This window comes from Anomalospiza imberbis, chromosome 18, assembly GCF_031753505.1.
Source record: "Anomalospiza imberbis isolate Cuckoo-Finch-1a 21T00152 chromosome 18, ASM3175350v1, whole genome shotgun sequence".
Classification (NCBI taxonomy): Eukaryota; Metazoa; Chordata; class Aves; order Passeriformes; family Viduidae; genus Anomalospiza; species Anomalospiza imberbis.
Window position 1 is genome coordinate 3,657,794 of NC_089698.1, and position 12,919 is coordinate 3,670,712.

The following is a 12,919-nucleotide window of genomic DNA, read 5'->3' on the forward strand; positions in this document are numbered from 1 at the left end:
AGGAGCTGACAGCCAGGGCTACCAAGGCTCCCTGTGCTACAGTAGCAACTAATTGGGAGTGACATTTGTCTTCAAACCAGCATCCCTGAAAATAACCGAACATGAGGAGCAGTAAATACTTCCTGACATACAAGTGGAGCTTGTAAAACCAGTGCCAGTGACAAAGCTGTTATCCTGCCTCTTTGATCAGGTAGCATCACGCCGCGGATCAGGACACCGGAGACCGGCTCTGATGATGCCATCAAAAGCATCCTGGAGCAGGCAAAAAAGGAGATTGAGTCACAGAAGGGAGGTAGGTGCTGCCATGGGAGTGGCTCCAGGGGTGGCCAAGTCCCTGCTCTGCCCTGTGGCAGCGGCACCCAAAGGGGTGCCAATGGCTGGGTGCTCTGTGGCTGTGGGTCCCGTCCCAAAAATTAGCTTTTTTAGGGGGTGTTTCGCCCAATGACATCCATGGAGAATTTTAGGGCATGTTGGAAGGAAATGCCATGTGGGATAGAAGAGTCCCTGTGCAGCAGAGTTCAGATCTGGGCTTTCAGAAACTTTGGATGCACTCTTTTCCTCCCCTCTGCCCCAAAGCAGATGATTAAATGAGTATTCAGGATCCATCTGGCATGAAGAATCATTAAAGCAGCTGCTCTCACAGTCAATTACAAGAAATGAAATACATTAAAACAGGTAGTCTGCTGAGAAAGCAGAATCCCAGAGAATTAAATTAGACGGGAACGGTGGAAAAACAGGCAGGGAAAACAAACATGTTTGTCTATCGCATTGTTGGTAATGGGATTTATTTTGCAATCATCAAAAAAGAAGTTGGCTTTGAGTTGGGCTGTTGAAGCTGTTGCTTTGTGGATGCTGCTGGTCCAAACCAGATCAGGATAAACCACTTTTCTCCCACACTTTGAGTTGTGGCCACACAGTAAACAACATGTGCTGCTCCTCGGGGCTGCCCTCACCCCTTTCCTCTGCAGGGGAGCCCAAAACGCCATCGGCGTCGCAGGCAGTGGCCAACGGGGCGGGCGGCAGCAGCTCGGAGGACGCCATCAAGAACATCCTGGAGCAGGCGCGGCGGGAGATGCAGGCGCAGCAGCAGGCGCTGCTGGACATGGAGTCGGGGGCCAGCGGGCGCGGGGGGGACACGGCGCCCTCCGAGCGCTCCACACTGGCCACCGTCAGCCAGAACGTCGCCCCCGCCTACGTCAAGCAGGAGGAGGGCAGCGGGGCCAGCCCCGGCCCGCCGCAGACGCCCCTGGCCGTGCTCTCCCCCGCCGCCTTTGTCCAGAGCATCATCCGGAAGGTGAAGTCGGAGATCGGCGACGCCGGCTCCTACTTCGACCAGCACTGGGCGTCGGAGCGGAGCCTGCTCAGCCGGCCCTACACCTCCGTGTCGCCTTCGCTGTCCTCATCCTCCTCGAGCTACTCCAGCATGGCCAACGGCCGGGGCTGGCCGCGGGGCGAGCCCGGCGAGGGAGGCACCAACGAGGACGAGCTGCAGCCGGCGGACGAGGAGCCCCACCGGCTATCGGAGATGAAGGCGGAGGGAGCTGGCGCGGAGCCGGCGGCTGGTGGGCGTCTGTCCTACTACCCCACGTATGTGCCACGGACCCTGAAGCCAACGGTGCCACCGCTGACACCAGAGCAGTATGAGATGTACATGTACAGGGAGGTGGACACGCTGGAGCTGACCCGACAGGTCAAGGAGAAGTTGGCCAAGAACGGCATCTGCCAGAGGATCTTCGGAGAGAAGGTACCAGCCTGGAGAAAGGGGATCTGGTGTCCTCTCTGCTCCATGACCCAGAGCCTGGGGCTCATTGATGGCCTTCACCAGCTCCTTCCAGAGTCTTCCTTTGCCCTGGTCTGTTTCCCCTTGGAGGACTCTGAGTCCTCAGATCTGACCCAACCCCAGTCTCCCAGTGGCTACCACTAATTGGTTGGTGGCACTTCCCACCAAGAATGCCCAGTCCCCTAAACAGAGCCCTTTGGGGACCAGCCTCCCATCCCCTGGGTATCCCAGGGGGACCCACCAACAGCACCCGTGGCAGGGAACAGAGGGTCCAGACATGCTGTGGGGCAGCGGGTGGCAGTGGGTGGCATCCTGCTCCCCCTCCCCTGACACAGGGGTGGAGGGCAGGCAGCTTCCCAGCACTGGGGGAGTGCACCTCACCTTCTGTGGGTGACACCTGCGTGGTGCCCAGGTGCTGGGACTGTCCCAGGGCAGTGTGAGTGACATGCTGTCGCGGCCCAAACCGTGGAGCAAGCTGACACAGAAGGGTCGGGAGCCCTTCATCCGCATGCAGCTCTGGCTGACAGACCAGCTGGGCCAAGGGATCAGCCAGCAGCCCACACCCTCCCAGGGTAAGTGACGTCACTGTCCCCGTGGTCCCCATGTGCCATCAATGTCCCCACCACTTCTGTGTCCATCCCCTGCATCCCAGTGAGTTTGTCCTGCTCCCACCCCAGCACTGGGAAGAGCTGTCTGTGACAACTCCAGTACTAACACCCAGATCCTGGGAAGCCCCTTTCATCCCCAACCCCCTTCATTTAAAACAAAAATAAAAGGAAAGCCACATCAAAAATCTTGGGCTTTGGGCCTGACATAAAGCAGTAACTGGATTTTTTGTATTATATTGGTGGCATTTTCTCTCTTTAATTATTCCACCACCACCACCTCCTGCTTTGCTGTAGCCACTGGAGAAGCTTGGCTGATATCCCTCTTCTCTAGAGGGCAAAGCCACAGGGATGCCTCAAATGCCCTTCCTGCTCCTGCCGGGTCCCTGCACTGTCCCCTCCCGCTGACCCCTCTCCCCTGGTGTCACACAGCCAGCCCGGCGGAACCCCAGCCATCCCCCTCGCCGCCCCCCAGCCCCACTGAGCACGAGAAGGGCTGCCAGGAGCCCCTCACCCTGGCCCTGGAGAGCAGCAAGGAAAACCAGCAGCCTGAGAGCCGCTCGACGCCTGCGCTGGGTGGGAAGACGCATCCCAACAGCCAGGGGCCCGTGGGCATCCAGGAGATCGTCGCCATGTCCCCCGAGCTGGACACCTACTCCATCACCAAGAAGGTCAAGGAGGTCTTGACGGACAACAATTTAGGTGCGGACCCTCTCTCTGCCCAGGTTTTTGGGAGCTGCTGGTGAGACTGCATGGATCCAGCACCCCAATTCCTGTAGATGCAACCCCCCCTCCCAGATGCTTTTCTGTGGGTGCTCAGGGGAATTCCAGGCGGATGCTGGCTGGGAAATGGGGTGCACCTGCTCTGCAGGGGGACTGCAGCGCCCGTCCCGCTGCTGTACCCTGCTAACCACCTCTGCTTCTCCTCCGCCAGGCCAGCGGCTGTTTGGGGAGAGCATCCTGGGCCTGACGCAGGGCTCGGTGTCCGATCTCCTCTCCAGGCCCAAGCCGTGGCACAAGCTGAGCCTGAAGGGGAGGGAGCCCTTCGTCCGGATGCAGCTCTGGCTCAACGACCCCCACAACGTGGAGAAGCTGCGCGACATGAAGAAGCTGGAGAAGAAGGGTGAGGGACCGGGTGACACAGCCCCGCTGGGTGCGGGGTGCTGGCTGAGGGGGGCATCCTGGGCTGGGGGGCGAGCAGTGCCAGCTGGGTGTCCTCTCCTGCAGCCTACCTGAAGCGCCGGTACGGGCTGATGAGCGCTGGCTCGGACAGCGAATCCCCCAGCGCCCGCTCCGAGTGCGCCAGCCCCAGCGCGCCGCCGCAGGACCTCAGCCTGCTCCAGATCAAGAAGCCGCGGGTGGTGTTGGCGCCAGAGGAGAAGGAAGCCCTAAAGAAAGCCTACCAGCTGGAGCCATATCCCTCCCAGCAGACCATCGAGCTGCTCTCCTTCCAGCTCAACCTCAAGACCAACACCGTCATCAACTGGTTCCACAACTACAGGTATGGGCGCTCCCAGGCATTGGGGGTCTGATGGTGCTGTGCCACGGAGGGGGTGTCACTGTTCCCCTTCCAGCCTTCCCCATCACTCTTCCCTAGATGGGTGGTGCAGACCCACTGGAGGTCCCCAGGTTGGTGGGTGGTGTTGGCTACCTTGATCAAGTCACGTTGAGCATCTAAAGTGGTTTCCATGCTCACATCCACCTGCTCACCCCAGAGCAGGATCTCTGCGAAGGGGGAGGAAACTCCCTATGGAGGCTGCTGGTGCACGGGATCCATCGCCACAGTAGCCCAGCCCTGGGGAGCAGCACAGGTTTCATCCCTAGGTGATATTGCAGTGGACAATTTATCCACTGGCTGGAGACATGGCATGGGGCAATGGGTGGTTGTTGCCAGCCCTCCGTGGTTGTGTCCCGCAGGTCACGGATGCGCCGAGAGATGCTGGTGGAGGGCGCGCAGGACAACGACACGGACCCGGAGCAGAGCGGTGGCACAGCCATCCCTGGGCGCCGGGCCCCCCCCAGTCCCGATTCGGACACCGAGGATCACAAACCCGTGTTCGTGGGGGGCGAGCCCCCCTGTGCCGCTGTGCCCGTGAAGGTGAAGGAGGAGCAGGGGGATCCGGGCGGCTGGAGCCGCCGGCGGGACTCACGCAGCCCGGCCGGAGCGGCCGAAGGGACGGGACCTCCTCAGGAGGAGCGGGGGGCAGCCCCCCACGCCGCCGCCCCCAGCGCCGGCAGCCTCCCACGGCGGGGAGGCCGCGCCAGTGCCGCCGCTGGGGGACCTCTACCGCCGCCACCGCCGCATCCCGACAGCTCCCAGTCCTCCGCGGGGTCATCCCGTTGCAGCTTGGTGGTCTCCCCAACATCACCCTCGGCGGCTTCCTCACCCGGCCTCACCGGCTCAGCCTCACCAGGACCTTCCTCTGCCGGGCCAGTCTCGCCGGCGCTTCCACCGGCTCCTGGCCCCCGGCTGAGCACCAGCGTCCAGCGGCGCCACGAGAAGATGGCCAACCTCAACAACATCATCCACCGCCTGGAGCGGGCCGCCAACCGCGAGGAGGCCCTCGAGTGGGAGTTCTGAGCCCCCGCCACCCTAAATATATATATACACCCCCACACATATATATATATTTTGATAAATGCAGTGTGCACCGAGAGGTGACGAGTGGCCGGCGCCACAGAAGAGAAGCGCCCATGAAAAAGAGGGGACCCCCCCTGTGTGAATCCGCCCCACCCCTCTGGCTTTGTTTTAAATGTGAAAAACTGGGAACAATTTTAGAAAAGAAAAACAAAAAATCAAAAAATATTTATAGACCTCTTTTAGATATTTTAATAAAAGGATACTTTGGAATTTATTAACAGCTTAAGCTGCTTTGATATTAAAGATAGCTATAAAATCAAGATGATGTAGCAGTCGTGTCATTAAATGTACACTGAAGTCTTGTAGTTTGCCACTGGATGAGATTAAAAGCAAATAAACAAAACAAAAAAAAAGGAAACCAACCCACAGAAAAGACTTTTTGAGCAAAGCCATCAAGAAGCACTATGAGACTGACCAAATTTAAGAAACTTTTGCAGTTTTCACCCCTGTCTGTAAGACGCTGCATTGCTTCTGCCCCAGCCAGAGACTGCGTCCTAGTCCCTGAAGACTCTAAAGCCCCCGACGCCATTGAGTATGTATTTAGTTCTGGTGGTTTATGTTTTTGGAAGCCTTTGTAACACAGAATGTCCCGTGCGGTTGTATATGTTGTAGAAATGTCTGCAATAGCCTTCTGGAACAAGATGTAGCATGGTCCCAACGCCGTCCCTCGCGCTTCCTCCAGCTGGTGGCCGGTGGCAGCTCCCATCCGGCGTGGTGCGGCTCATGCCAGCTCCCAAAGGAAGATAGAAAATGAGGCAAAAGCAAAGAAAGCAACCTGAGTGAGCTTGGGATTTTGGGAGTGGGATGGGAAAATGTCCCTGGGTGTGATGCTTAAGGATGGTACCAGCTCGCTGGGGATGGACATCCATGGCATCCCGGCTCCCCGTCCATTCAGGAAAGAGAAAGATGGAGCCTCCGAGCTTTGGCCCTGGAACAGCAGTGCTTGAGGTGAGCACCCAAAAATTGTGAGCCACCCACTCACAGGCTGAGCCCTGCTCGGGGCTGCTCCAGCATCACAGCCCAGAACTTTTTTAGGGAGAGCACCTGGGCAGGAAGAGCATCCCCTTCCCACAGCCATGTCCCAGGTAGTGGATGTCAGTGATGCCAGGATGAGCTCTGGGGTGTCACATCAGGCTCCTGCCTAAACTGGGCAAGCTCAACCCTGAGCTGGGCAAAGCACCACCGAGCTTTGACTTGCCAGGGCTGATCCCGTGCAGACACAGGAGCTCGGTGGTGGCACCATCCTGGTGTGCTCCCTGTCACCTCCCTGACCCCACCACCTCCAGCTGGCCTCTGCTAACGAAATGCCTTTAAACGATGTGGAGTGTCCCACGCTGGGCTGCTCTGCCCTGTCCCCTGCCCACATGGCATCAGCCATCGCCCACCAAGGCCCTGCCGGGCTCCCAGGCGATGCATTGACTGATTTTCCACTGTAGACGTTTTTATCAGAATAGAAGGTATTTTTGTACTCGGGTGGTAGTGGATGAGAAATGCTGGGTGAGGGCACAGCTCTCCTTGCCTGCCTCTCCTGCCCTGATGAGCCCCAGGGTGCCCATGGCTGCTCTGCCACCGTGCTGTGGAAGGTGGAGGTGTGACCACTGACTGCCTTCTCTGTTGTGTGCTAGAGGGAGCTTTAGTGGATCGGGATTTGAGGAAGCACTTAGGATAGTCCTGAGCACACCAATCCTGTTGTATGAAAGCCAGCGGGACACACCGGTCACATTTTTGTTAGGCTCATGTTCTGTACTTCAAAAGTTTCTATGAGATCGATGAACTTTGTTTAACAATTTTGGAAGGAACAAGTTCTGTAAAGAGCCACTAAATACAGAAGTTGGATACGACTCTGGCCTTGGGGTGTGTTTTGTCTGGAGGTGATGGAATGGGAACTCCTCTCACACTTACCCAGTGCTGGCACCCTCAGAAGTCACAGCTTTGCTTTGGGACTGTGGCAAGAGCTCTCATTACCCCAGTGACTGGGGGATAATAAAAAAGAGTGTGTTAAATGGGGTTAGTCCAGCTCAGGGTGTGATCCTGCCCCATGAAATTCCTGTGTTCATCCCTGCTGCAGGTTTGCTCCTGCCCCTGGGGTAGCTCAGCATCCTCCAGCATGAGTTTCAGCTTGGTTTATCATAAAATCATAGTTTCCTGGAATGGTTTGGGTTAGAAGAGACCTTAAGGATCATCTTACTCCAACCCCCTGCCATAGGCAGGGACACCTTCCACTAGACCAGGTTGCCCAAAGCCCTGTCCAACCTGGCACTGCCGATGGCACCGTGCCCCAGCACGGCTCTTGTTTGGAGCCAACCATGGCTGGGCAAGTCGGCAGCTTCTGACACGAGGCAAGGCTGTTTGTCTGCTGAATTAATAAATCCATATGTTGCATATCTGTTTGAGCTTGTTTGCCAGCTAACACTTTGAGAAGGACTTATTTTTGATGGATATCTGAACGTCTGGAGAAGCTGTGCCAGCTGCCATGGAAACCAGAATCTTCCCCTGCGGCAAAGGACGGAGCCACATGAACCATCTGGGTGCTCTGGGTGCAGCTGCACCCCAGCTGCCCGTGGCACTGCTCCAAATGCCAAATTTCATAGGGGGATGCCGTGCCTGGCCAGGAGCAGTCTCCACACTCTACAGGGCTCTCGGTGAGCAGGTGACCCTGGCTGGCTTCGTGCCTCAGTCTCCCCAAGAAGTGATTGCCCAACCTCTGCCAGACCCCGTGTTAAAGAGAAGCTGGAGACATTCATGCAGGTGGGATTTGTGGACAAGGACATGGGGACGTGCTGGCCACTTTCACGAGGGCAGAGTCCTTGGTCCCCCATCAACAAGGGGACAGATATTTTGTCCTGGTTAAAAGACGCTCTGCCATGGGACCATCCTGGCACTGGGTGTCCTGATGTTCTCAGGGTGACCCCATCCCATCTCACCCCATCCCTGCAGGCAGATATGGGGCTCCAGGGCCCTACAAGACCGTGGCATTGGCCATGTCCCCTTCAGGTGACACAGTCCGTGACCAGCCCCACAGACACGGTGGGGACAGAAGGAGGACTAAAATAAAGCATTAATTCCCACCTGGACCCTCCTCCCCAGGGGTTTAGAGGCACAAATAAGGACCATGGATGGGAGGGAAGCTCTGAAACAACTTTTATTGTAGAAAAATCTTGTGCTTGTCCCAGGGGAGCAAAGGGAGCTGGAGCCACCCAGCCCTAAGCCAGGGCACCCTGACTGCTCCCCCTTGCTCCAGAGTGGGTCACCCCACCTCTGGGCCAGCAGCTCGAGTTTCTGATGTGGAAATAAGATAGAAACACAGGCATGAGACACCAGCTTTGCTCTGGTTTGGTACATGAATCATTCCTCACGCTCTGCTGCTGACACACACGTTCCTATTTGCCACCACGAGCGATGCTTCCCCTTAGTGAGCTGGCACGGGGATGATGTGCTGTCCCAAAATATCCACCAGCAAAGCAGTGCCCGCAGCTGCTGAACTCCCCCAGGGTCTGACTCCCCCATATTCGCCATCCAGGCTGCAAGCAGCAATTGCTCCCTGTGTAATGCCCGGGGCTGGGTGTCACCAGCTCCCCGGAGCGTGCGGAGCTGCTGCTGCCATTAAGGAAGGGCTGCACTCACTGATATTTTCATTTCAAACCACATCCTGCTGGAGCAGAGGGATCTGGCAGAGCTCAGCCGACCTCAGCCTTGTGCTGGGCCAGGAGGGGAAGTCAGTAGCAGGCTCTCCGTTGTGGAACCCACACGGGAACTCAGGCGAGCGAGATCCCATCAAAATCCTCCTCCAGAAGTTGTCAAGGCGTGATCCCACTGCAAGAGCATCAAGAGGCCCCAGCAGAGCCAGAGCAGCAGTCAATTTCCAGGAAGCCTCGGTCAGTGAGTGGTTTGTAGTTTGCTTGTGCTGAGTGGAGCACCCCAAACCCACATGGGGGCAAGGCTGGAGGGCACCCCTGTGGTGCCCATTTCACCATCACAGAGCAGCACTGGTGTCCCTTGGTGCCGAGCCCTGGTTGGCACCACCAGCAGGTGTCCATCACCACCACAGCCAGCTCTGCACATCCTGGGGTGAGGAGGGGACGGGGCCAGCACAAAGGATGGGGACCTGCCCCAGTTCCTGGTAGGTTCCCAGGGCTCAGCCAGTGCTCAGGGCTGGGGGCCACGCCGCCTCTGCTGCCAGTCCTGCCGCAGCCGGGCCACCTCCCGGCTGTACTGCTCGTGGAGCCGGCAGAAGGTGGACGGGCTCTCTGCCACGGCCGCCCCGGTGCCGTTCGACACCCGCCTGCGCGGCGGCAGCGGCGGCGGCCGTGGGTTCCCCTCCTCATCGGGCCCACCGCAGCCAGAGGTGTCGGGGGGCCGGTCCGCCCCCAGCACGTTGTTCCACACCGCACAGCCGTTCTCCTTCGGCAGGACGGCGGGCAGAGCCGGCAGCCGCTCCCGGGACTGCTCCAGCCCCGACGGCTTCGGCTTCCAAGGGCCGGCAGGCTCCTGGGAGCCCCCACATCCTCCGGCCAGCCCCCGGCTCATCTCCTGCAGCTGCTTCTCCAGCTCCCGCACCACCAGCCGCATGTAGTCAAAGCTGGCTCGGGACAGCGACTTCACCCACGACTCCATGGCCGCCTGGCTCTCCGCCGCCAGCACGTAGGTGCGGGACTTGCTGCCGCCAAAGCGGATGGCGAAGGCAAAGTTCTCGGCTGAATCGCAGAGCTCCACATTGCAGCCCTCCAGCACGATGACGCCCACGGGCTCCCGGCTGTCCCGCTCCTCGAAGTAGAAGAGCATGTTGCCCTTGAGCACGAACCAGCGGCGGTGATAGGCCGTGTGCCGCTCGCCGCGCTTGTAGAGGAAGCCGGCGTTGTCGGCCGGGGAGTCGCAGGTGGCGTAGAAGGCCAAGCTCCGCTCGTTCAGCTTCATGGCTCCGCGCCCTGCGGGGACAGAGGGTGCTCAGCGCTGCGCCTTAATTGCACGGAAAGGAACCATCGGCTTTTTGTTCTTGCTGGCAGCAGCCCTGGCGCCCAGGAAATGGAGCTACTGAATAAACAACCCCGCGATAGTTGGGATAAGCCCGCTCCCAGACAAGGTGCTGAGTCCGGCGGATGCCGGGTGGGCTCTGGCTCCCCAAGGCTCACTGGGGACGAGGCTCAGCCCCCCACCACCACCCCAGTAGAGTGTTTTCCCACGGAGGAGCCCCAGGCAGGGCCTGTCCCGGTGCCTCACGTCACCTGGCACAGGTGACCTTCCCGCCGGCGCCGTGTTTTCCGTGTCGCGCCGCTCCTCCCCGCGGCGCGCAGGGAAGGTTTTGGCCGGCACCGTGGATCTGGCTGCCGCTCCAGAGAACCGTGACCATGAACCCTGTCACCCGGGCAAGGCCACCGCTCCTCTTGTCCCCTAATCGCTGGTGGCCTCACCATGCCAGGCTTTGCACTCACCTGGACTCTACCTCCGGTCTGCGGCGGTCACCAGCATCAACGACACGCGCGTGGCCGTGGTGGCCGTGAGAGCGCTGGATCCGGGGTCGGATGGTACAAGGGGGCTTTGGGGCACCGCTCCCGCACGGTCACCTTTGTCCTCGGCTCCCACCGCCCCGGCCCGCCCCGGCCCCGCGGGCGGAGCGCTGCTCCCGCCCGCCTCCGCCGCCGCCCATCCCCGCGGCCGCGGCCGGGAGGGAGGAGCTGGGAAAGCGCTCCGGAGCTCGGCTCCGGGGCAGGGAGCTCCTGGCTCGGCCCTAAACCTGCGGCAGGTCACGGCTCCGGGCACCGGGACTGAGGGCCAGGCAGCACCGGGGAGAGCGAGGGAGGAATGGGGGAGAGATGAGGGCACGCACTGGGGGGTGCAGGGGATATGCACACCCCGGGGTGAATGTATGGATTTACTCAGGGATGTCCACGTGTGTGGGAGACCCAGGAGTTTAGTCCTGAAGGTGGCTGCACAACGTTGAATTTTTGATCACATTTTGGAGGCAAAGAATTGGGATTCTGGGAGCATCTGGCGGGGAATGGGCAGAGGTTGATGGATGAGGTGGATGACACAAGCCCCACAAGGAGGGTTGGTGGCAGGACGTGGACTGGTCCTGTGTGGGTGGGGGATGCTGCAGGGGTCCAGGCTGCAGGTCCTGGCTACTCTCCTGACCTTCCAGCCATATCCACACTGCCAAGTGTGGGGTGGTCTCAGTGCAGAGGGACAGAAGAAGCTGTGTGAGGATAAGCCTCCAGTCTGACTTCTGCTCTTGGTTGGCCTTCCAGGCTCACAGGATCACCTTGGCAGTGTTGCTGTCCTCACCATGTCCCTGTAAATACCAGCATCAAGGATTTGTGCTCCTTATCACTGTCCCTTTCCTCCAGTTTCTTCATCCCCCTGCTCTGCTCCACAGCCATGTGTGCATTTTGGCAATCAAGGCACTGGCAACAATTTTACAGGTCTCCATCCCAGAAATCCTGCTGTCCCTGACTTCTGCCACAGGTTGTGGTTGACTCCCCACCCATAGATGCCCTAATTTCCCTGCACAGCTGCTCAGGAGTTTGCAATTTTCTGCTTGTGTCAGAGGTTTTCAGTTCATCAAGGGTTTTCCTTGTCACCTGCAAACTTTCACTTTCAGGCAATAAAAAGGGATTCAAACCAGCACTAAAACCATCTGGGCTTTATCTTCCCTCCTGAGCAGAGCAGCTCTGTTCAAGGTCGCTGGTGGGAAGTCTCGGGGCTCTGCAGCACTTATCTCCCTGCCTTGCTGAGAGATGCCTTTTCCCAAGGCAAGATTAGAACGGGAAGGGCTGTGGGGAGAAGCGATATCTTTATTAGAGCAGCTAGGGTAATTGGAAAAAGGCAGCAGAGCTCCCAACTCTGCTTTCCTTTCCTGGGACTTCAAAGCCACGTTTTCATCTTGCAGAGGTTGTTCCTCCTCCACAGCTGCTCTGGAAAATCATCCCAATCCCTCAAAAACACCAACAAAATTCCCCTGTGGGTTTTTGCTTCCCATTGGGTCTCTCTTGGGACAGCCACGTGTTGCTGCACAAGCTCCAGGACTTCCCTTTCTGAGTGGCTCCATATTTTCCCTGTTGTCCTCCAGCATCCCCCCAGCAAGGAGCCCAGACCCCATTCCTCAGTTTCCCTGTCAAGTTTTGATGGGGAAAATGGGAAAATGAACTCCCGTGTTGAGCTTGCCCGACAGCAGGGGAAAGGGAGAAGAAAAGGGTCTGAAAGGAGGTGAGGGGGTGTCAAGAGCATTTCTGGATGTGAGATACCCTTGGCCTCCACTTCCTGCTGCTCCCATGACCGGTGACTTGGTGTGATTTCACAGCAGCGGGTGCTGAACGGCTCAGCAAGGTGAGCGGGAGCTCTGAGCCACCCCCGGTGCCGGGAATCTTGGGGTGCTGCGGGGTCTCGGATACCCAGCTCTGTGCGGGTCCCCGGCAGAGAATCATCCCCCGAGAAACCCAAAGGGATCCCAAGCCGTGCCTTGGCGTTCCAGGCGAACAAGTCCTGACTGTCACAGAAACGCGGGCGTGGGGCGGGCGCGACACTCCCCGGCGCCTCTCGGGGTGCGGGACCTGCCCCGCTCCGCTCCCACGCGGGGTTCCCCGTCCCACGCCGTCTCCAGCCCGGCAGCCGGGCATCGGGGCTCCGCTCCGGGGCAGGCGGAGCCGGGCGGGGAAGGGCCGGAGGCGGCGGCTGCAGCGCGCAGAAGGGCCGGGAGAGGGCGGCGGGAGCCCGGCCACGGCGGCCGGAGCGCTGCGGGGTCGGCAGGGACGCGGGGGCAGCCAGCCTCCGTCATTGCCTCCATCCCGCTTCATCACCACCCTGCCCATCACCACCCTCTCCACAACCAACCCAATCATCCCTAAATCACCATTTGCGTTACCATCTCCCCCCTACCCAACTCTCGGAAGGAGCACGTAA

At 59.2% G+C, this 12,919-nt stretch overlaps 2 protein-coding genes across 13 annotated transcripts in view; one reads left to right on the plus strand and one right to left on the minus strand.

Moving 5' to 3' along the window:
- The window catches only part of CUX2 (cut like homeobox 2), a 61,653-nt gene extending 56,269 nt beyond the window's left edge, over positions 1 to 5,384 (plus strand). For all 11 annotated transcript variants that reach the window (XM_068208526.1, XM_068208530.1, XM_068208531.1 and 8 more), the window contains 7 exons: positions 191 to 292; positions 969 to 1,744; positions 2,193 to 2,352; positions 2,818 to 3,087; positions 3,320 to 3,508; positions 3,613 to 3,886; positions 4,303 to 5,384. In XM_068208526.1, coding sequence (XP_068064627.1) covers positions 191 to 292; positions 969 to 1,744; positions 2,193 to 2,352; positions 2,818 to 3,087; positions 3,320 to 3,508; positions 3,613 to 3,886; positions 4,303 to 4,966 — 2,435 coding nt within the window. In that variant the 3' untranslated portion in view covers positions 4,967 to 5,384. The remainder of the gene's footprint in view (positions 1 to 190; positions 293 to 968; positions 1,745 to 2,192; positions 2,353 to 2,817; positions 3,088 to 3,319; positions 3,509 to 3,612; positions 3,887 to 4,302) is intronic.
- Positions 5,385 to 5,528: 144 nt separating this feature from the next.
- PHETA1 (PH domain containing endocytic trafficking adaptor 1) lies at positions 5,529 to 12,444 on the minus strand. Of its 2 annotated transcripts, none has more exons than XM_068208560.1 (2): positions 10,456 to 12,444; positions 5,529 to 9,951 (listed from the first exon to the last, which is right to left on the minus strand). In XM_068208560.1, exon 2 carries the CDS (start codon positions 9,938 to 9,940, stop codon positions 9,173 to 9,175), a length of 768 nt encoding a protein of 255 aa, XP_068064661.1. In that variant the 5' UTR covers positions 9,941 to 9,951; positions 10,456 to 12,444; the 3' UTR covers positions 5,529 to 9,172. The 2 variants fall into 2 exon arrangements, with proteins under 2 accessions (XP_068064661.1, XP_068064659.1); XM_068208558.1 differs by having other exon boundaries at positions 10,467 to 12,438.
- Positions 12,445 to 12,919: the final 475 nt, after the last annotated feature.